Source organism: Stegodyphus dumicola, chromosome 1 (genome assembly GCF_044657685.1).
Source record: "Stegodyphus dumicola isolate Sdum_Otavi_A_Nest chromosome 1, ASM4465768v1".
NCBI classification, from domain to species: Eukaryota; Metazoa; Arthropoda; class Arachnida; order Araneae; family Eresidae; genus Stegodyphus; species Stegodyphus dumicola.
Window position 1 is genome coordinate 117,978,686 of NC_140768.1, and position 25,350 is coordinate 118,004,035.

The 25,350-nt window shown below is 32.5% G+C and overlaps 1 protein-coding gene across 1 annotated transcript in view; it reads right to left on the bottom strand.

The window, feature by feature from the left end:
- Window positions 1-25,350, bottom strand: part of LOC118192583 (tudor domain-containing protein 5-like) — an 85,637-nt gene that overhangs the window by 20,792 nt on the left and 39,495 nt on the right. Inside the window, exons 8-10 of the mRNA XM_085813814.1 lie at window positions 22,426-22,487; window positions 16,985-17,054; window positions 11,961-12,044 (exon numbers count right to left, since the gene is read on the bottom strand). Of these exons, the coding sequence (XP_085669940.1) occupies window positions 11,961-12,044; window positions 16,985-17,054; window positions 22,426-22,487 (216 nt within the window). The remainder of the gene's footprint in view (window positions 1-11,960; window positions 12,045-16,984; window positions 17,055-22,425; window positions 22,488-25,350) is intronic.

Here is a 25,350-nt window from a genome sequence, read left to right on the forward strand (position 1 = left end):
TATCAAAAGCTAGGAGCTCATTTCTTGTCTACTGAAGGTGTCATTTAAGAAGAGATTTTTGAAAATTCGGCACCCAAGGGGGGGGGAGGGCAAAACATGTTTTTACGTTTTTTCATATAAGGAAGAAACAGATGTACACAAGAGCCTTACTTTAAAGTGTATGGAACATGAATACTTAAAAACCAGTTTCAGAAGTCTGACCCCCCCCAAGGACCCCTACCCTTGAGAATTCAGCCCCCAAGGGGGTAGGGGACTGTGGTAATACAATTTTTATTAAGGTAGTACAATAATTGAGGCAGATCGTTAATAATCATAACAATAGAATAGAATAAATATTTTGTCTTTCATTGTTATGGGTTACCAGACTGGCAGCGTTGTAATAGGCAAGTCGCCACAGGGGCAAAACATGTTTTTCACATATTTCTTCACACTTTAGATATCCGTAAGATTCAGTGGTGGATAAGGCTGGTGGGCTGGTGCGGTTATGGGCTGATCAAGAAATTCGAACAATCGAATTGACACAGATGACTCGGCGAGACAGCCCTGCGAGGGAAGGTATGTGCGTAGAATTAATACTTTCTCTGAAAAGTATATCTTCCAATGGTATACAAAATGCACAGATACGACAAATGGCAAAATCTATTCTGGATAAAATATCAACTTTTAGAATAATTTTGTCTGCTCATGTATATTTGAAAATATTTCAATATACTGAGCCAGTAATGAAATATTTGCAGACTAAAGGATTAGATTACATCCTAGCATATAATATAGTTAGGGAGGCTGCAAAAAATAATAATCCGGGTCCAATTTGAAGATTAAGGAACAACGCAATCTGCAACATTAACTGAAATAGATAATTTTAGCTTAGCTTATCCCGTCCGTTATACATTAAACGCGCATTCATAAATGTATTTTGCGTTTTGCGCACGCGCACATGCAAATTCGCAGTGGTAAAGGTCTTATACGCATGCGTCAACGCGATGAGAAAGTTTGTAGCTTTGAGGTCCGAATTAACAACTTTTGACTGTATTATTCTATATTATTAGGGCATTATGCAGGTGTAACAGCTGGTTAAAATTCTTAAGGACGAATATCAGGACCTAGTAATTAAATGTGAAATAATAAAAAATTCAATTGAAAATCATTATTCTGAATCTAATATTGAGTCAGAAAGAGAAAAAGCTCTATCTATTCATGAGCATTCATCCACTCATACAAAGCTAAATGCAATTTCTTGTGTGCATATAAATTACTCTTGAAATATAATTTATGTAGTTGTGATGCCAATGTCTTTTTTGCTTATACGTTTGTACTCACTCTATCTATAATGATGAATGTGAAAGAACTTTTTCAAAATAAAAAATTGTAAAAAGTAGATTAAGGAGTGCGATGAAGCAAGCTAATTTGAAGTCATTACTATTGATGAACATAGAAAAGCAAAAATTAAAGATATTATGGAGGAAATATTTGCCCAGGCAAAATTAAAAAATCTTTAAATGGCTAATTATGAATCAGCGGCAGTTTTGTTTATATATTATTTAGTCACTGTTATTTATTGTTTGTAGTTTATTTGAATATATATATATCTGAATAAAGTGTTACTTTTCTGTAAAGGTAACACTTTATTCAGATATTCCATCAAAACCGCTGCTGTGCGTTGAGCCATATGTGGACGAGCATTGTCATGCAGGAGCACAAAACCTGCAGTAAGCATTCCACGCCTCTTGTTTCAAATGGCGCGTCACAATTTCCACAGTGTTTCACAGTCACGGTCAGCGTTTTCTGTTTCACCACGTGGAAGGAACTCAATGAGCAGAATACCCTTCTTGTCCCAGAACACTCTGCACATCACTTTGCGTACCGATAGCGTCTGAATTTCGTCCCGACTAGAGATCCACTATGCTGCCAATGCATTGACTGCTGCTTGGTTTCCGCTGTGAAGTGCAGAATCCAAGTCTGATTGCCCGTGACGATTCCATCGAGGAACTTGTCGCCATCATCGAGATACCGTTACAGAAATGTCAGTGCTACTACTAAGCGTTCAATTTTGTGTTCAGATGTCAGGTTTTTCGGCACCCACCTGGCACACAATTTTTTGAACAGCAGGTGCTTAGTGACAATCTCTTGCAACAAGGATTGTGATATCTGCAGAAAATTTCTGCTCAGCTTCGTAATTGTGAAGCAACGGTTCTCCATCACAAGCTCAACAAGATCATCATTGATGAGGGACTCTCTGCCACTGCACTCTTCATTATGAGCACTTTGACGACCTTCTGAAAAGTGCCTACACCAACGATGCATCATCTGCTTTACTCATGATGTTTGTCCCATAGACCTGACAATGAATTTCAGTTGGCACAGTACCTGCATTCAAGAACTTTATCACTGACCCAACCTCGCAGGCGGCAGGAGAAGGAATAAGAGCTTCCATCTCGGACCACTGCAACCACACTACTGGCACGAGGCACAAGCGTCTAGCCCCTCAGATGCTAGTTTCCTCCTGATTCCTCCCTGATCATTTGCGCAGATTCATGCGCAGCGTGTTTACTCCAAAAAGCTCGGCATGGTCAAAGCCGATTTTTTTAAAACGCCGCGCGTTTAAAACGTTGCGAACTTGGTGTGCATTACTGAGTGTAAATTAATCTCTTTTATTAGTTTTTCTGAAATAGTTTTCTTTTTAATTGGTATACATATTTATTTGTTCAGATGTTTTATTATAAATCTATACATAAAGGAAGAATTCCTGATTTATTCACCTACAAATCATTGCCCAAAGCTATTAGAGATATCAAAACTTCGGAGCTTATTCCTTTTGTACCGAAGATGTTATTTAAGAAGCGATTTTTTAAGATTCTGCGGGCAAAATGTGTTTCTATGTTCTTTCATATAAGGAAGAAACAGATGTACATAAAATTCTTGCTTTAAAATGTATGGAATATGAATATCTAAAAATCCATTTCAAACGTTTTCAAAATTTGGCCCCAAAGGGGGTGAACGTGTTCTTTACATATTCCTTCATATCTCAGATATCCATAAGACAAACTTATGAATTATTGCTGTAAATGAATAATTGTTGACACCAACATGTGTGGGGAGGGGGACTGATTGGCATAAAATACAAGTTTGCATAATGTACAAGTAAGCCTTATTCAAAGTACAGGAATACCACGTATGTAAAGCTAGTTAGCAATAAAAATAATTAAGATTTCTACTATTTAATGTTATTAATAATTAAAACCCCAAAATAAAAATGTAGCAGCATGTGGCAATTCACAAAACTGTGATGAGATTGTTACAATGTTCAGTTAGTTTTAAACAATTCTACACATAATAAAATGGCCAGTGCACAACATGTGAATGTACATGGGGTTGAATAATTAGAAAATAAAAATCTTGACAAATATTAAATAGTAGAAAATATTGCTAACACCAATGGACGTATTATGCATAATTTTATCTGCAATCATCCTGTCGCATTACATGTACCTTCTGAAGCCACTTATCATCCTGCCTCTCCAAATCTCTCGGACATCTTGGATATTATCCTTACAAATACTTCTATCCCTATTTCCTTGGAAGTCAAGGCAGAACTTACATCTGATCATGTACCTGTCATTGCTTCTCTTGGTGTTTCTAAAGAAGACCCTCCTATTACCAGAAATAATACTGACTGGATTACTTTTCACAATATCTTAATCAAACATCCTCCTATTTTCACTTCACTTTCTACCAAACAGGATATCGATCTTGCCATTCATATCTTCTCTGACAGTATACTGAAAGCTTTCAGAGATGCTACAGTTACCATTCAATTAACTAACAATAATATTCGACTTCCTCGCAGTATCAGAGACATTATCAAAGAAAGAAACCGATTGCTGAAGCTTTGGCACCGTAACTGGGACCCTGCCCTTAAAAGAGAAATCAATATTTTTAATAGAAGAATCAAGAAACTTATCACTGATTTTAAAAAGGAAACAAGAGAAGATTTTATATCTAAACTTAATATTAATGACGGTTCTCTGTGGAAGTATCTTCAAAATCTTAAAAGAAGTAGTATTAATAATAGACCTATTCATACGGATACTAAAATTGCCTACTCACTTAAAGATAAAGTCGATATTTTCGCTGAATACCTGGAAAAGCAGTTTACTCCTAATATGGAGCCTATGAATCAGACCTTTAAAGATGTTCTCGAAAACTATGTGTATTCCTGGCTTCATTCTTCTTCGGCTCATAACATCCCAAGGCTTACTTCTCCTATGGAAATTACTAATATTATTAAATATCTCAACATCAAAAAAGCTCCTGGAAGTGATCAAATTACAAATAAAATGCTTTGTAACTTACCTAGAAAACTTATCAGTAAATTCGCTAGTATTCTCAACGCTTGTCTTGCTCTCAACTATTTCCCTGATCCTTGGAAGCAAGCCAAGATCTTTCTTCTTTCCAAACCGGGTAAAGATGTGACCAAGCCTGATTGCTATCGTCCTATCAGTTTGTTATCCAGCCTTGGTAAAATTTATGAAAGACTTATTCTCACTAGATTGGAACCTTTCCTTCACCTGCTACCTAATGATCAGTACGGATTCAGAAAAAACCTCAGTACTACTCGACAACTAGTAAGAATTGTAGAATTTGTGGGATCTGCATTCCATAACAAGCAAAGTGTTGCGCTCCTTATGCTGGACGTGGCAAAAGCCTTTGACCGCGTCTGGCATGAGGGGCTCGTCTTCAAGCTTATCAACTTGGGACTTCCTAGAGAGCTCATTCTTCTGATCTTCTCCTTTTTGCAAAACCGCACTTTCTTCGTCGCTCAAGGAAATGAAAAATCCAATTCAAGACCTATAAGATCCAGCGTCCCACAAGGAAGTATTCTCGGTCCAGTACTGTATCTTTTCTACATATCAGATTTTCTTCACCCTGGTTTGGACAATTACTCTCTGTTAGCATGTTATGCCGACGATACGGCGATTGCAATTAAATCCATTCAAGCTAATCATGCAATAGAGAAAATGCAAAATTACCTCTATGCCGTAGAAGACTGGTGCACAAATTGGCGAGTAAAAAATCAATGCTAGCAAGTCACAACTTTTAATTCTTAGCAAAACTAAGAAAAACTTTGCTTTTAAAGACCTCTACCTTTTTCAGGAAACTGTTCCTCTGGTCACAAAGGCCAAATACTTAGGAATTATTTTGAACCAAAGGCTCACATGGTCTAATCACATTAATAGTGTCAAGAGCAAAGCCATGGGCATAATATGCAGATTTCTCCCGGTCATTGGAAAATATTCAAATCTTAGCTTGCGTACCAAAAAACATATATATACCACTTGCATTCGACCGATACTTTGTTATGCTGCTCCTGCTTTGAACACAGTCACTCAAACTCAACTGCATCAATTACAAGTAGTGCAAAACAAATTTCTGCGCATTATTACTGATTCTCACTATCTTATCCGCAATAAACTTTTACACAGAGACTTAAAACTTGAGACGATTCCAGATTACATCAGAAGATCTAATGAAAAATTCTTCAACAAAGCTGTGCAATGTGACTTTGTTAATTACTCCCAAGTTTTTAATTATGAAATTCTCTTCGAAGATAGAAGCGTCAGACCACTTGCAGCTCACACCTTCATGGGAGGAGACAACTTTTCACTTAGATCCTCAATTGTTAGCTATTTACACTTCCAATGCATCTGATTTTGATTGAAGTTCTTCTGTTGCTTCGTTGAATAATTGTATTTAAATTGTGTTGTATAGTTGTTTTGTATTGTGTTGTATTTAGCACTACTGATTGATGTTGTTTAATTATATTTGAATTTGCCATTGGAACTATTGCTGTAGTGTATCTTCTCGTATTGTTGTCATTGATTTCCATTGTCTTGGGTCCTCCTTGAAAGCTATGATCGCTCGTCACCTTTTGCGAACTTGTCCGATTGGATTGTCTTGCTCCTTTTGGTACTTCTCTTCTTCCCCTTATCTCCGTTTTCTCATCTGAGATTTTCTCCACGTCCGGATTTATTTATGTCAAGTGCCCTTGGGGTTTAATTTTGGAACCGGCAACATTGCTCTTCGCAATAGCTCGGTCAATTATAGAGTCTAAGTCTAAGTCTAAAAGGGAGTTGTGAATAGGTACTAATGACTATTGTTAAAATATATATTTTTAACTAGATGTGTTAAGTTTCTTCTGTGGTATTATGTGTAAAATTTTTGTGATCCAAAATAATTTTTAGAATTGTATTATTATCTTCATTCTGTGAAGTTACTGTTTTATCAGTTTCCTTTTCATTTTGTATTTGAGAATCTTTTGGATATTATATTTTTATTAGGTGGAATATCTTTATTAGCAGTTGGGAAATGTATTTCTTGTGCATTTAACATATCAGCAGCTTATAGTTGTAGTGGTGCTGACTTTAGAATCTTGTTTAACACATCACATTGTTTGTCAGATTTTAATGAATCCACTAATTCTAAACATGTTTGTTTTAGTTCATTCCTTCTGTGTTCCAGTGAAAGGGTCAGTGATTTTTTTTCGGCTACTTAATTCAAAATTCATTTTCATCATCTATAATAAGTGGATAATTCATTATGTATTGTAGTTGTAGTATAAGTAGCAGTATTTCTAGTGTGCTGATGTAAGTAATGTATTTAATAAGTAGCAGTATTTCTAGTGTGCTGATGTAAGTAATGTATTTAATAAGTAGCAGTATTTCTAGTGTGTTTGCACATACTCCACCTAACTTATAAGGTATTTCTCTCGCCTTCTTGGTGTGGTGGTCTGCACACCACACCAAGAAGAAGACACGCTGGGCGCATAATCCAGAGGTCCGCGGTTCGATTCCCGGCAAAGGCATTGCCAATTTTTCAATCCCTCTTGCTTCCAATGTAAAATTCTAATGTCAGTACAGTGGCACCCGAACTAAAAAGGTGTTAGATGATTGTTCTCCACACCCAGGATTGGGCAATTAGGTCCCCTAAAAACCCCAGTCGCCCTTTAAAAGGGACAAGTATTTCTCCCACCTTCAAGGCATGCCTTCATGGTGTGAGGTCCGCGGTTTGATTCCCTGCGAAGGCAAGGCATATTTTTCATTTTGTATGCTTCCAAAAAAATACCTAATGTCTCTACAAACTGATGAATCAATACAGCTGTATATATATCAATGAATGCATAGATTACACACAGTGCACTGTATGTGACATGTACAAGTTTTGTTACTTTCATGTATAGTGTATATTTCTGTATGTATTGATGAAACAGACCACCCATTCTCATTCTCTATTACTTATAAACATGGTGTTTCATTTGTTTTATGTCTGATTCTTAAAACCCAAATCTTACTTGTTAATTTAACTTTATTTGCTGTAATTAAGCAGTTAATAATTTTATCTCTTACAAATCTCATAATACCATGTATAGTGTTATCCAATCTCTTAACATTTTTTCCAGGAAGATAAATATATTTTAATGTTTGGTGAATTCATTCGATGTGCATGTTTGTGTTAACACCACTGTGAAGTCTATAACAGTATTCCCAGCTAGATGTATTTTGTAAATAATATGTTTCAAAGTAATTTGCAAATTCAATAGTGTCAGGATCTTCTTTAAGTAATTTTATTGCTGCTTCTGTCAGTGTATGAAAAGTATGAATGTCTTGTTCTTCTAAGAGAGATCTAATAATTTTATATGTTTTTGCCTGCTTTTCAACACAATTGATTTTTTTTTAATTGTTTGTCCAGGCTCTATTAAAATGCCATGCACAAAAAAGACATTTCTGTAGTAAACCCATTTCAGACATAAATATTTGTGGTTGTATTTGCCCAACATTTTTTTTTAATACATGAAAAAAATACATGATCAGCACTGGCTGATCACATGGATTAGAAATTAAAAATGCACACGGGAATCCTTGGCACAAATCACCTATTATAAGTAAAGTTACGAGTTCAAATCTGTATGCATTCACCCCATGTGTACCATCAATACGTATACAAGTCGGAACTAAATTTTTTCAGTATCTCTCTTTGTGCTTCTGTCATCATTATCAAAACAAAATCATTTCCTTTTAGAAATGAATATTGTGTACAATATTCACTCATGCTATGTTGATCCCTGGGTTTTATAAAATGAAATGCATGGATGTTCAGAATTTTGCATTTCAGGTACCCACATATCTACACAAACCCAATCATTTTCATGTTTAACAGAATTAGAAGACAAATTGAAAGATTTTTTGATGTTATGTAAATCTTGTTTTGTAAGTAAATGAACCCTCTCAAGCCCAGCATCTCATACAGAATTTCTAATTTCATCTAAAATATTATCCAGAGAAATTTTTTCTGCTATCTTTGATGCAATATTTTTTATTTCATCTGGTGTTAAAAATAAGTGACCTAAATCATTCCGATGCCCAATATGTATTTTCTGATATGTGTGTGTGTGTGAGAGATTATGGCAAAGCCTCGAGGGCTATCTGCCTAAGGGGAGGGATGCCTTCGTGGAGCACTTTCGGTTTAATCCTAGTATCCGGTGCACACGGGATTTGGCGACTTTATGATGAGCAGTAAAAACGGGACATATAAAATGAGTAGTTATCGGGTCATTCAAAGAAAATATACAGTTAAACATAGTATATACTATGTATATAGTATATATATTATGTCTGTACATATATATACTATGTGTGTATAGTATATATATATAGATGTTCTTTGGATCATTTTTGGTGTTGGCGATAATTTTCAAAGTCGTGCCAAGGCTGCACCGTATACTAAGATTTTACCGCACTTTAAGGGAAACTGGCTCATATACACGTTACACATGGGAAAAACCACGAAAACGCCCATGCAGGCAGTCCGTTCGCGGGATTTGAACTACCAGTGTTCAGCGACTTTACTGCTCAGCCGCTGGTGGGCCCTATTTTTCTGATATGACACTATACATTTGCCATCTGTATGTTCTGTTACTTTTAATGCAGCTGGGCAATATGCATTTATTTTATTGCTATCAAGGATTTTTAAGTGATGCTTTCCTTTGCTTTCTGATATAAAATTTCCTGAACAGTGGCATTACACCATGTATATTAAATATGCTTACTCCATAAGAAATTTTGACTTCGTATTATTTTCAATTTCTGCCTTCCATGCCAAAAAATCATCAAATGAATTAAATTGTAGCTCAGTATGATTCAAATCAACATCATGAACATTATTGAAATGAAATATTATTTCTCGCTTTTCAAAATTAGCATAACATACAGGACACACATAATTACCTGTTAGAAGTATGAATTTTATTTTGATGATATTTCCAATTTTTAGGTCACTAAATTTCAGATAGCAGTCCTCACATTTGTAGCTTGGTGATTGACCACTTTTTAAAGAATCAATAATGTAGTAAAGTGTAATGTGTTGGTATGGCATTTCAAACTGCATTTATTTTGGTACGTTTTTAAGCAATCAGAGCATACAAAATTATTCTCAGCCACACTAAAATTCTTTGCACAATCAACCATACTATTAGAACTTAGTTTTCAGAGACTCAATTAATGTAGTATTATTGTAAAGAAATTTATATGCATGGCGTTTCAAATTGTATTTATAGTTGAAAGTTTTAAGCAATCACGGCAAACAAAATCACTCTCAGCTATACTAAAATCATTTGCACAATGAACCATATCACTCACAACACAATCAGAATTATCACACATACCACAATTGGAATTATCACACACGGTTACTCCTTCCTGATTTTGATTTGATTTAGAATCAAAAATACCTTCTGAGGAAACAGAAGTACTTGGCCCTGAAATGGGCAGTTTCTCTTAATTTTGTGCAGAAGATATAATAATTGAAGCAAAATAAAAAAAAAGAGAACTGTATCAGCGATCACACGCTACCACAGCAGTCAAAGAGCAGAGTAAAAATACGAGGCGCCTTCAGGGAAATGACGACATGCGCAGTAATCTGCGCAGATGTTCAGGGAGGAACCAGGAGGAAACTAGCGTGTGAGGGGCTAGACGCTTGTATGTGAAACAACGTATTTCGCGATCTCGGCTCAGGCAAACTCGAAAAGTTCGCAACGACAGTTGCCCGCGTTTGATCGCTAACCCGGCGTAATATTATACGATGGCATAATGTAAAGTTTTTTTACAAAGAAAAGAGAGAGAGCATGTCCTCCATTTACCCCCCTCCCTCATTTGCTGGTCGTGATTTCTCAACGGTTCTGCATTGATCTCAGATACAGTCCGGGTGACGTTCAAAAAAGCGGAATTCCAGGAAAAAGCGGAAAACTTTCATGCCTGCTATATGCAATACCAAAATTTCATAAAGTCTGACAGACTTTATATTTATAGCAAACAGTACAAGAAATAAATAAATATTTTCACAAATCTGCTTAATTAATATGCAATTTAGTTTTTAATAAATTTAATGCTGATTAAAATCTACTGTTGGATTATTCACAACTTACCAATAATTGAGAAAGTTAAAAATCTAAAAATTTACAATATCCACTGCTATGAAAATCTCTATACATCTCTCCCACTTAAATAAAACTATGAAAAACATCTTGAGCTATCAAATTTTATTCCTGAAATGCTTACTCTTCTGGATTTGCAAAAAAGGAAAGAACATCCATGTTTTTTGTCTTTCAATAACTACATAAATTATTCAAAATTCCTTTACCTAGAAACAAATGGTATTCCAACAGGGAATTCATATTCAACCAATTTATGTAATCTGTTTTCTAATTTGTTTTCTAAAGAATTTTAATTTCTTAAAAAACTATAAAAGATTAAAAAAATATTTTTATATGTACAGTGTTGCTATTCCTCACTTTAAAATTATAGAGTTTGTTAATAAAAAATTCATTAAAGTTTTACAAAATATGAAATACACAATAAAACAAATTTAAAATTTGAGCATCCAGGTGTCCATGTCCGAATGGAGGACTATGTTATTCAAAATTTGATGGCTCTAGGTACAGTTGTTTGTTCACAATGCAAAAATCTTGCATACATTCATGCAGATTCATTATTTAATTTCTTTAATTATTTAATTTTTAAATTTCTTATTTCTTTAAATATAATACATGGCGATAATTTGGTGACAACAATTTAAAAAGTGATTCACCATTTATAGAGAAGCACAACAAAGTGCCATTATATCTAATAGCCCCTCTGGACTACCACCTCTTTGGGTTAAAAAAGGGGCAGGGTGAAAAATTAATGTAACAGCAAAAATTGACAAATAAATAAGTATTCTCTATGCTACTTTTCCTAAAATTATGTAAATCTGATATAATACTATCATCTTAATATACTAATAAGGCATAACATTTCAATATAATAATATTTGTTATAAAAATAATCGTGAAATTTGCAATCATTAAAAATTAAAAATGTTCATACCTAAATCAGTCTTAAAATCATAAATTAAATGTTTAAATGTAACAGAATTATTTTTATTAATGTTTTAATTGATTATTAAAGATAATTGCAATTGATATATGTACATTTAAATATGAACATCTGAACCACATGGATACTTGAACATGCTAGCATTGACTTCCATTTCTGCTTATTTACAACATTTTGCAGAAATTACTTTATAAAAAAAACTAAATTACTATACCATCTACTACCATAGTTACTATAAAATGGTATTTTTTGGCACACAAACTTTAACAATAACAAATGATAATATGACTTGTTAAAATACCTGTTAAGTGCATAGCAATGATGGAATCTTAATTTTATTGTTCTTGGTAAAACAATAAAAACATGCTATGATATAATTTTCCTTTTACTCTTTTATATTTCATTGAATAGATAGTAATATGATAGTTATTTTCTGTCATTTTTTTATCCTTTATTTTCCCTATTCTACTATCATTTTTTTCAAAACATAGAGCACACATTTTCTGCTTTATTATACATAAGTTACACACTTACCCTTCTCTCTACTATTTTTGCCATTAATTGCCTGTCTTTGCAGAGACTAAAAAGCTTCTTTTGGACATAAGGCATAGGCCAGGTCTGAAACAATAAATCATTCAAAATATTAATTGAATGCTTTAGAAAAAGCAATCACAAAAATAAATAAATAAGTTTAAAAAAAATGTGAAAGTTTTCAGATTTTAAATTACGTCCAAAGGGGTGTGTTTCTAATATCTTGTGTGTTGCCTTTATTTATTAAATATCATGTTCTTTGCACTTAAACCATAAAATTCAGTTCAATAGCAATGTTGCAAAATAATTTTAAAATGAGCATATCTTTGCAATTTTCAATACAGAGTTCCGGGTGCAGGAGACAAAAAGGATTCCCCCTCATAGAGTGTTGCCATTGCTCGCTTTTAAATCATTGAGTTTGTTAACCAAAAATTCGTTAAAATTTCGCAAAATATGAAATCGATAATAAAACAAATTTCAAATTTCAAATTTGGGCTTTCAGATGGCCATATTCACAGTAGGATTATGTCATTCAAAATTGGATGGCTCTAGGTACCGTTGTTTTATCACAATGCGAGAAACAAACATACATTTATGCAGATTCTTCATTATTTAATTTCTTCAAATATAATACAGGGTGATAGTATTTGGTGCCATCGATTTGAAAAGTGATACACCATTTATAAAGTTCCAACGCAAAATCTCAAAATGAAAACAATAGTCCTTCAGGGACATGGCCCTTTGGACTATTAATCAATTTTTTAAAAAAATGAAAGAACATATGAACTCCTTACACATTTAGATGTCAAATAATGCCTAATTATGTTACTTTAATTACTTATACATGTTGTTCTGAAAAAATTGCACTCTTAAACATCCTTGAATTGTTAAGTTCAGATCCACAGCAGCAATTTGAGAAATGAATCAAATTAGATTTTTCAGAATATGCTGCACATATGACAAAATATCAAGTACAAATAATATTAGCAAGTTTAGTAGTATAGTTAAGTACAATAGATTTTTTTTCCAGATCCCGAAGAAAGATATGACAGAGAGGAAAACACTTTCAATGCCCAGATTATTCTAATAATAATGATAGTAAATAGCCATAATGTACTAAAAATTACCTGAGGTGGTTTTAAATAATTACATGAAATGCACTCGAATGCTGTTGATGTTTCTTATCTTGCTGGTCTGAGAAGATTTCATTCGAGTTTACAAATTCTTCATGGCCAAGAAGTAGCAACTTATTATTGTCCAGAACCTTGAACAACTAATAGGTGACAAGTCAACTTTTGCCCCATTTCTGTCCCAATTTTGATGTGAAACACCCCTGGAGATGGATCCTAGGATCTGCTATCAATAAATTCTCAAGAAGACTTTTAACTTGATGATATTTGAAGTTTCCTTGCCCCATAAAGAATGTATGCATTACAAACATCCGTGCTTTCTTTGAGATTCAAACCCAGGCTGTATGGCAGCCAGAAACTGTAATCATCATACTGATCAGAGCAGCAAAATTATTGCTATAGACAGCTATGCATGTTAAGTTTTCAGGTATGATTTCAGATACATTTTTATCAGCAATAATTGTGATCCATTTTTAAAAGTCCTGAAAACTACCATGCGATAAAAATCGTACATAATTTCATATTATTAAGAATATTAATTTGAAACATGTGTTGAGTTTTAATGAAAGTTTCCCACCACTGCAAATATCGTCTGCAAAAACAGTTCGTGTTAGCATGTTTAATCATATTTTTTAAACGATTTTTAATGTTTGAAAAAAAAAAAAGAGAGAGAGAGAGAGACTTGCTTTAGAACAGTGTAGTGAAATTCATAAACAAATACCATTATCATGAAGTACAAAGTGTTTGAAATGGAACAATCATGCTACCAGATTAGAACCATCATTTACTTCCAGTTCTGTTGCAAAAAGTCAGCTACAGAATGTCACCAAATCATGTGTATAGCATAAGGTACTAATGTTGTATCATATGACGCTGTGAAGGTTTTGTACCAAAGTTAAAAAACAAGGACTATGACATTCAAGAAGCAGAGCACTCTGGCCAGCCTACTGATGTTGATGGCCTGCCTGCAAGAGATAATTATGGAAGAGGATCAATATACAAACACTGGGAGAGCTTGCTAAGGAGTTAGACATTAGAGCCATGTCCATTAGTAGCATTATGGGTCACATAAATTTGAAGCAGAAATTCAAATGCTGTGTGCCACATGAGCTGACTCAAGCAGATAAGGACAATTGTGTTCGGGCGAGCACTAATAGGCTTGAATATCATTGCAAGGACAAAATTCTGGATCGGATCATCACTTACCATGAAAAGTGGATTTATCTCAACAAGACAGGAGGAAAAGGTCGGTCTGCGCCTGGTGAGCCCATCGGCAGCATCGCAAAGCGCAGTTCGACTAGCAAAAAAGATCATGCTTTGTATCTGGTGGCACTGCCATGGTGCATACACAAAGAGTATCTGGAAAAAGACAAAAACCCTCAACAGTAAGGTGTACAGCAAGATACTACTTGGTGCTGAAACTGCTATCAAGAAAAAATGCGAAACTGAGTTCTGGCGCAAAAAGGTAATGCTACATCACAATAATGCAAGCATTCACCAGCTAGAGTCTATACAGACTCGAATGGGGCCTTTTTCCACACCCACCATATAACCTTGACATCACTCTTTCAGACTTTACCCTTTTCACAGTTTCAGCTACATCTTGCAGATGTTATCTTCCATTCTGCACAGAATGTCCAAAATGAGGTTGATCTCTTTTTGCCACAAGTTTTTGGGCTGAAGGCTTTGGAAAACTACCAAAATGTTAGCAGAAAGTCATAGATTTGGGTGGTGATTACTACAAGCACTAAAGGTTCTGCTTTCATGTTTTTTCCCCTAACTTTATTAAGAACGCTTTTTGATGGAAAACTTCCATTAATTCCAATCCATTGCGTGTTTGCGTTTACTTTTTGTTTACAGTTTCCTTTTTGTTTTTGACAGTGATGAGTAATGACTGAGCAGTTATTGTTTGTGTTTCTGTTTGAGTAAAACGTACTTTTCATTCTGTGTTTTCCATTTTTGTTTATTGTTTTAGTAGGTGCTTTTTTCACAAATATGTATGACAGTGAAATACATGATTACTTTCTGTCATCTTCAGGATCGGACACCTCATAATATGATATTATGTCAGATGAAGAGGATTGTGACTATTCTCTGAAAGATGCTCACCGTTCTGTACAACTTGATATAAAAAACTTGCCTATGCTGCCTCCACACTTTCCACTTATGTATACTGATTTTACAAGGACAGCACTTAAACCTGATATTACACTTTACTGGTATAAAACTAAATTGATCAAAACTCTATTTTTTGGGATCTTTTTCATTATACAAACATCATTTTTATTTTTTTTATTACACTTTTACTCTAAACATTAAATTATCTATTTTCATTTTTCTTTTATTCTTTATTTTGTGAAACATTTTTTAGACAGCAGACCTTGTACTTATTTTCCCCTTAATATATCGCAAAACTATGTGCGCCTGTGTGTAAAAAAACTGTGGCACTAGGAAGTGAATCTTGTATGTTTTCCGCGACAGTTAAAGAGGTTAATAAAATAAGGTTAAAAAAGTTTTTGTCAAAAAACCTTTTATTTAAAACTCAAAAACTAATTATGAACTAAAAAAAACTATCATACAGCTTCAGAATTAGAAACCTGAGAACACATTGTTGCTAATCAGCTGTACATAAGATCTTTTAATTTACATTTTATATAACGAATAATAAAAGCATATGGTGCCCTTGATAAATTTAAGATAATAATTTACACTTTTGACAGTACATTTCAATTTATCAATTATGTTATTTGGATGCTCACAATTTTATTATTCATGATATAAAACTGTCAATGAATTCTGTATTACTAATTAAGAGAATTATTTAATTTCTTGTTCCCATGAAACTATAGGTAAATTCTTTTTATTTTATTTTCAGTTCATTATTTTGTTAAGTTTTAAATAAAAGCTTTTTTATAAATTTTTTAAATCTTACTTTATTTTCATCTTTTTCGTCTAAATTATTGTACTGTTTGTATTATCAATTAAAGCATTCAGTTGGAAAAAAAAAAAAAACGCTTTTACACAAGGACAAGTAATTCTTTCACTTTAAACTGTTGTTGTTGTTTTAACTGTTGAGTCAAATAGGGAAGAAAAAAAAAAAAAAAAAAAAAAAAAAAAAAAAAAATTCTGAGGGGGTAGGCAGAAACTTTATTAAACATTTCACATTAGCTTCATTTAAATGATTTTATCTCATTTTATCACATGTGAAAATTAAAATTCTGATATTTTTAGTTTGTTAAATGAATATATATGCTGAAAATCACTTAAACATCCAATTTAAAATACTTTAAATCAAATTTTGAAAAAAAAAAAATAATCACTTCACTGCATTTTATTATCATCCACAGAGACTCTGCAAATTTTGAACTTGATAGTTTTTCAGAGTGACAAACACCATGACTAAATTAAACAAAAGCTTATAAAAAGCACACAGAACTAAATCAACTAATGTAAGTTATTCTAAATTTCATTTACACTTATTACTTTTCATGATATTATTTCTTACTCATACAAGCTTAGCTATCTTAATATGCATGACATGTTACTACAATAAATGAAAGCTTAGAAATCATATACTGAAAAAGATTTGGGAGACAGGTGAGGGGGAGTAATAAATACAATATTTCAAGGCCAGTATCGTATGCTACAGATGATACTTTTTTCCAAGATATTTTTAGTAAGAATAATATCTGCTCAGATTATTATAAGCAATGTATTGTTATAATCTGTAAGACAATCTGTCAGAGAAAATATTACCCATTCACACGCTTATTTGCAAAGCTGTGTGAATGATTAACACTGTGGTAATAAAACCTGATGTAAAGTAATGTAATATAAAATGAAAATGAAAAGACAGTTATTTCAAACTTTGCAAACAATTCTAAACTTAATACTTACCATTTCCTTTGGTTTAATAAAAGCAAGTCGAGACTGAAGTGCTTGAACAGGCAAATTCACAAACTCTTGCCTAGAAAAAATAAATATTTTTGAGCGAAATATTATTTCTCATGAATCACAAAGAACAGGCATATCTGAGTATATCAATACGTAAAGTAAGTCAAATGAGACTCTCCTTAAATACATATTTACATATACAGTCAAAAGTCGTTAATCCGGACTCGTAGGGACTTCGGCGATTCCGGATTATCGATTTTTCCGGATTATAGATCATCAGTTTAAATCTGGTAAAATGGCATGAAGAAATTATAAAATTAAAAACACGAAACCGTAATTTACGAAATAAAGAACAATTATGATCTAAAGTGTATCAAAATTTACAAAAAAAAAAAGCTTAATATTTATTTGTTTACTTTATTAAACATTTCTTTCAATGTAAGTTGTTTAAGTTGCTTCATTTTTTATGTGATAATACATTCTCTTTAATTCTATAAACAGACATAATTTCTTGTTCAGTTACAAAGTTCTGCTGTTCAAGTCCTATAATTGCTGTGTCGAGAATACCGACTATTTTTGTCAATCGAAATTTTTTCGTTTTGAATAACCTCTGTCACTTTCTTCGCTATCAGAAGCGAATTATAATGATGAGGCATTTGATTTAAATTATACCAAAGACGGAGTATATCAAAATGAAATACTACATTTAGTAAGCAATTATAAGCCAAATAAAATAAAAACATCTGCCCTGAAGATAAGTATAGTGCTGACAGATCAACTTCCAATTCATTGCGCGAGGCGTTAAAGATAAACAAAGTTTATATAAACAAATGTTAAAGTTTAGACAAACAAAGGATATGCCTTTATCCATATTTTGCAGCAATTCCACTTTTTGTTTAATGGACTCCGAAACATACTTTCGCTTTGTAGATTCGTTACATATTAGTAAATATAAATCAGAAACTCTATTTGACATAATCGAAAGTTCAAGCTTACTTTTATAAAATTGCTTTAACAGTCTGCAAAAAATAATAAGCTGGATCCAATTCGAAGATTAAGGAACAACGCAATCTGCAACATTAACTGATATAGATAATTAGAGCTTAGTTTATACCGTCAGTTATACATTAAACGCGCATTCGTAAACATATTTTGCGCACGTGCACACGCAAATTCGCAGCCGTAAAGGTCTTACGCGCATGCGCAGAAAGTTTGTAGCTTTGAGGTCAGGATTATAGATCATTCCGGATTATGGGTGTCCGAATTAACGACTTTTGACTGTATAACTATTATGAACCCAAATAAATTATAAAATAAGTCTATACATGGGAATGCAATTAAACATCAACATTTTGTGATCAAGACTTTATAAAAATATGTAGATCCTACATTTAAAATTCATAAAAAAAAAGGGATTGCCTTATATAAAATAGTTTACTAAACAATAATACTCTTACGGTTTTTCATTTCTGTATTTGCTACAGCAGCAATTTCAACTTTCTTCAAGAGCTTTTTCCTTTCTTCTTAAAACTTAAATGTTTCATGTAGGAAAATTAACATGTTCCAGTGTCCAATATAAATTACTTCAATCTTTTGACTTAAAAACAATACATTACAACTTTTCCTCTTATCTGATGTAAGTGAACAGATTTTATTTGTTGAAACTATCAATACAGTTAAATTTCAGTCATTCTGAATAAAAATATGATGCATTTATAAAACAGAGTTAAAATAGATTTAAACTGGCCTTTAAAACTTTCCCTAAAACTCAAAATTTAATCCTGAAAGAAAAGAAAAAAAAAATATGATCCAGTTACATATAACTTTTATTTCATTTTAAAACTACTGTCACTATGGTTAAGTGAATTACTTTCAGGAGGTTTCTGAAAACTGCCAATGTTACTTATTTTTCATTACTCAAATGTTTCCAATAATAATACCCCAGTCAAAAATTTAAATGTAGTCTAAAATAATCTTTATATGCATAAAACATGAACTACTCAAATGTAGCAATAACATTTTAGGAACTAATATAATACCTTGGAAACAAATACAGATTTCTGACAACGCACAGGAATGAGATATCTCCTACTGCAAAAACATATAGCATAATATGCAATTTTATACTCTCACTAACATTGTTAATTTTAGTATATGGAGTATGTTACACTCTTCAATTAAAATGGTCTTTAATTTTCTTTTTATGCAACAGCTTCTTCTAGGGCAGGATGCCAAACTCAGTGCCTTAAGTGGGCTATATAGTTATCGGTTAACAGCTAAACCAAGCCAAAAAAAAAAAAAAAAAAAAAAAAGGCATTTTCATACTTCATGATGCCTTTAAAAAAAGTCAGTAAATACAAATGATATTACATAATACTGTAATTCTTAAAAATAAAATAAAGATATCCTGACAGTAGATGGATACACATTGCCAACTTTTCTCTGCATCCAGCTTTTGGATATCTCGAGACACATTGCACACACACTACAGTTTTCAGAACAGACGTTAGATGAATGCCTGTTAACCTGAATCTCGCAGGAAATTTGTTTTTTATTACAAGTGAGAAAAATTGTTCACGCTGATATATGCAATCAAGCATGGAAATCACATATGATGCGAACCTGCAGATTTCTGGGAACCATGCAGACATGTAGTTGTAAAATTTAGGAATATATACTTAACTGAATTCTTGTTTCAGAGTTGATCACTGATTTTTTTTAAATTTCGTCTGGCACTTTCTCAATGTCAATTGAGGACCTATTTTTTGCAAAAATGACATCTTAAATCCTTTTTAGTGTCCGAGGTTACATCTCGATGTTTGGTGGAATTCTAATGTTTATTAATATATTATTCGTATATATTTTTTAATTATCATGTATTTTTTGTTAATTTCTTGGAGGAATTAGAGGGTCAGAAAAAATGAGTCAAGGGTTGTGCATTTGACATGTTTGTCACACAAGTTCTTAATGGTATTCAAATCAAGGCTGGTCACTTGATTCACACGTCTTTGGTTTCAAGAAATATATCAATCTGGTTTGCTAGAGGTTTACATGTTTTCATCCACAAAAAGAATTTGAATTTGCATGCATTGCTAAAAAGTGCTTCATAGTGCTATGAAGAGATTTGTTGCTGAACATATGCATCAAACGGTGTCCATTTATCATTATTCATCCCTTTATCATCCCATTTGTGAAGCCAAAACAGTTACATGCCCTAATTTGATAGCTGTTGTGAGAGATTTTCTGTTTTCGATTTTCCCTCAGGGTTAAAAGCCACATTTTAGTTTAAAAATAAGCACCTATAAGCACTTTTCAAGCACATTTAAAAAGAAAATGAGCACCTGTTTAATTACATGTATACACAACTGCATAGCTTAAAATAAAAATGAGATTTAACCGTAATTAAAAATCCGAGAAATTCAGTATTTAAAGACAGAATCAGCATTACTCAACCATGGGAAACAATTACAATTATTTTTTAATTACAAATAACAGTTCAATTTATAGAACTAGTTTACAATGAGAGGGGGAAAAGAATCCTATGCAAAACTAAACTATATTACAAGATTTTACGATGAAATAACAGTTTAAGGAAAATAAATAATAATCAACTGTATTTATTATATTCATACAAAGTACTTTACAACATAAGGAAAAAGATTTATGCTTATTAATGAAATGCTTATTAATTAGTAATATTACTTTATTTTTTATTTTTCTTTTCTTTCTTATCATTAATGTCTGAATCCAAATCTCTTAAGAGAGTTTGTTTTCCTCAAATAGTTCTTAACATTTCATTAGATTTATTTAAAAGATTAAAGTCTTTTGTAACTTTAGCCTTTGCAGCAAGTTCATTTGCTTTATTTTCAAACACTAACTTCTCTTTCTAAGAGAGTTTTTTTTTCTTTTAGGATCTTTTAATTTAACAGAGAAAAGTTTACTTACAATCCATGTGACATTTTAAAGCAAACTCTCTCATACTTGCTATGCTGATTTCAGTTTTACACCGGGAACACATGGCCTGGTGCGATTATTTTCGCTTTGTTTAAGCCATTCAGAATATTCTTTCTTAGAAAGCCAATCTGTGTTAAAAACACACCTATTTATAAAGTTTAGCTATACTTCAGCATTCACTGCATAACGATCATAAAAATGCGAATACAAACTGACCACATGGGATTTGGAACTTCTATAGTCTGTGGGTGGGAGGAAAAGTATGTGAAATATACCAGAATTTTCCACCCCTTTCACAACTCTTTGACCAATAGAATGACGTACACCTGTCCCTACTTGCGCAAATCAAAGGTTAAAGGTTAATCTAATGCGGAGAAAGCTATTTCCGGAAGTATGATTCACAATCTGACGCTCCAGATAAGAAAGAAAAAGTTGTTTACTTAGTTGTGGCTTTGATGCAGGGGGAGGGGTGTAAGCACTAAAAACAAAAAATAAGCATTAAAAAAATAAAAAATAAATAAAATAAAAATAAGTGCTTCAGAGAAAAAGTAAGCACTTACAAGGGCTTTCATAATTTATTTTCAAATATAAGGACATTATCCCTATATATACAGGTATTTAGAATCATACATCAAATTGAGCCTTGACTCATCATTGAAGAAGACTAGATTGTTGTTGATATGAGCTCTGGTGCTCCAACTACAATTTGGAGACAGGTTCCTTTTGTCAGAAGATTTAGAAACCATTCTCCTAAAGCTAGTTTGCCCCCCCCCCACAAAAATTCTATGATTGGAAGCTCTAAGTTCATCAATCTAGCAGTCAAGTTCCTACTGTGATAAACTGCTACAGACAGAAACTAGTGTTGAGAAGGAGTTATTTTTTCCTACAGCTTTATGGTCTACAGCCATCAAAATGGATATTTTTTTTAAATACAATACGTGAAAATTTTCATGATTACAGAACTTCCTTTACTTCATACAAAGAAGTAAAAATGAATCAGACTGATTGGTTACTTCCCAGAAAAACGCTTTTATGCACATAAAAATGATTTTGGACATCAGTGTAATTTTAATGAATAAGTTCTTAATATTACAAGGATCAATCTATGAATTCAATTTTCCAAATCTACAGAAGCACACACACACAAACACAAGAAAAAAAAAAAAAAATCATAAGATGATGCAATTAAATAACAATCAGACTTAAAAAATACATCAGCATCTGCTGAACACCTGGATCATTATATGATATTTAGCTTACCATAATTACAGAGAAGAAAGGAGGTAATTTGTTTAAAAGAAGAGTTTAGAATTTTGTGGAATTATCAGAACCAGACAATAACTGTATACAGTTGACAAAATGCAGCATTTTGTAAGCCAAATGAAGTGCAGAACACATTAATAGATAAGATTTGCAAAGGATACTAAAATGAGATACATCTGTAATATCAAATGTGAAATGGTGTTCAAGTAATTAAAAAGTCAACTTACCGGATATATCTTAACAATGCTGATGACACCACTTGTTTGGTTCCATAATCAACATAAAGGAGCTATAAATGAAATTGTGTAATGGCTTTCAATTAAAAATTTTCAGAATATTAAATAAAGCTGACAAAACTTGCGCACGCACACACACACACACACACACACACACACAAAAAAAAAAAAAAAAAAAAAAAAAAAAAAAAAAAAAAAAAAAAAACCTCAACCTCTTCCATTGATGGTATGGATATTATTTTTGTTCTGTACCAATTATTATCACGTGGCCACAATGCAGCACATATAGCTCCAACTTTTACGTCCACATTTTTCATTTTGTAATCATTTCCCACTGGTCCATAGAAGAATTCACTGCAAATTTTGATCATAATTTGATTACAGAAACAATTGAAAGAATACGCATAATACTCACTAACATAGGGTTGTCCAACCATAGTCATAAAGACCACTTGAAATTTTTTACATAAAAAAAATTATAGATATATTCCACAAAAAATATAATAAAAGCAAAAATATTAGAAACAATGCAAAATAATTAGGGATTATAAATTTTCCTATTACTCTCTCCAATTATTCTAAACAATAAATATAAAAGCAAAAAAGATTAAAAAGGATCTGAAACTAGATTTATTAATTTACATTCTACTTATATTTCTGACGATATACTGCTTACACTATACTAATTCTGTACTACTAATTTTGATTTAATTTTTTAAAGCCCTAACAGCAGTACGCTTAGCAGAAATGTCTAGTCATGAGACCTGTATTTCAGAAAACCTTGATATTATACATATGCAAGAACAAACCTGACAAATTTTAAAAAGGGGTGCAAAATCAGATGAACTTTCTCAAAAAAGTAAAAGCTGATTGACTTATTAAAAACATCAAATATCTCACCATTTTGGAACACAATTAAAGAGGGGGAAAAATTCAAAGAGAGATAGAAAATTACTCTTGTACTAGACGTATTTAAAAAAAAAAAAAAAAAAAGGAGGTAGAAAACAAAAATTCAATGAATAACAGCAGGTTATATTGTGCATAGGCAGCAGTTATAAGTTGTCCACTGAGCAGCAACTTTTTGTTATTCACATAAGACTTATTCACTCTCCCATGATAAACAGTCATTAGAAGGATGAGAATGAACAATCCTGCATGCTGTCAGCTTTCATCTGTAACTTGATTTCTCAATACAGATACTGCAAAACTGACAAACTTTACCTTAGAGTGTATAAGTACTAAATGAAGAAAACTGAAGTACTGCTCTTAATTAATTTAAAGGAGTTCAGAATGAATAAGATGAAGAATTTCACTCTTAATTAACTTAATTTCTTGACGCAACAGTGATTATCGGGCAAGTATCACTCCATTTATTGAAATAACAACTTAGCCCTTTAAACAAACTTTTTATTTGAAACTTTAAACTGAACAGATGCACGGCTTGTGCTTAAGATTTAATCTCTGCTATTTGTGGGATTCCAAGTAATTGCTCTAAGTAATTTTGAAGCAGGAGATTTAATGTACAAAGCTTAACAAGTGTTGGTCCAAATTCTAATTAAATGCGAGCATGATTTGGCTTTCAAAATGCCAAATGCTGGACAAGGTAAGTCACATAGCTGAATGAGGAAATGGTACTATGGTCAGCATTGCTGCCAAAGCTCTCTGCCTCGCTTTCAAGAATTCTCTTCTTGTATATATCTATCTTATTTAATCTATCTGGTGAGAGCTAATGAAAAACAGAATTGATAGCACAGTTCAAATAAAAAGATTATAGGTTAATTATCATGAGATTTCTACAAAGTGAATGCAAAAATTTAAGAAAATCACCATTTTACAATTATGCTTTTCCAAACAATTTCAGTACTTAAGTATTAATGTAACCACCTTAGCGCAATTTGGCGATTTTTTACAGATGAAAAGGTAGAAGTTACTTATCGTGCACAAGTTGGTGGTTTTTGTTCTTTCATATACACATATATATGTATGTATATAGAGACATAGATTCACGAACTATCAATATTTATGATATTATGTTGGTAACATATGAAACAACATATAAAAAGAAAACATACTTTAGTAACTTAAAATACAAATTTTAATTATTCAATATGTAAAAAAATAAAGCACATTCAAACCTATCTGTAATTTTTTTGCACTGTGCTCCTAAAGTACACAGTGATCTGTTTTTACTTAGAAAATGTCAGTAAGAATTGTGCAGACTGCTTCACATACACCTTGGCAACAGCAACTATCTACTAAATGTGTTTCGTCATTGCTCCCTTCAGAAAACGTTCAGAAAAGTTGTGTATTCTTGCAGAAATTTTACTGCAGTTTCTTCAATTGTTGACAAATTTCACAATCTAATATTTTAAAATTAAGGCAAAAAATATCCTGGTTTGTTTAAAAAAACCATTGGAATTTGGAATACAACAAAAACAAAAGCATACGAAAATAGCTGTGTTACTTGATTAAAGGACTGTTACAGGCATGGCTGCTAGAAAAATGGTAACGCGCATAGTTGCCAGAATTTGTCACATTCTGAAAATTTGGTGACTTCTACTAAGGTGGTTGTGTCAAGACATAAGTACCACAATTTTTATATATTTCAGAGATGAAAATATAGAGATAACACACACAAACACCAAATAATGGAATCTGCATTTCACTATGAAAAAAGGAAAGTGTTCATTGATTTTACTGCTCACCCACTGGTGGGCCCTCGGTTGTCAGAAAGAAGACCTTCTTGTAGTTGCAGCTGCTGACGTTACACAATCAAATGATTCTTTTACACATAATTGCCTATTTTCACAAATTCTTTACTTTGGAACAAAATTCTTTATTCTTGTGGGGGGGGGAAATACAGTTTCCTTTTCATCGAAAATAGTAAGCATAATAAATATTTGAAATGATAAACTG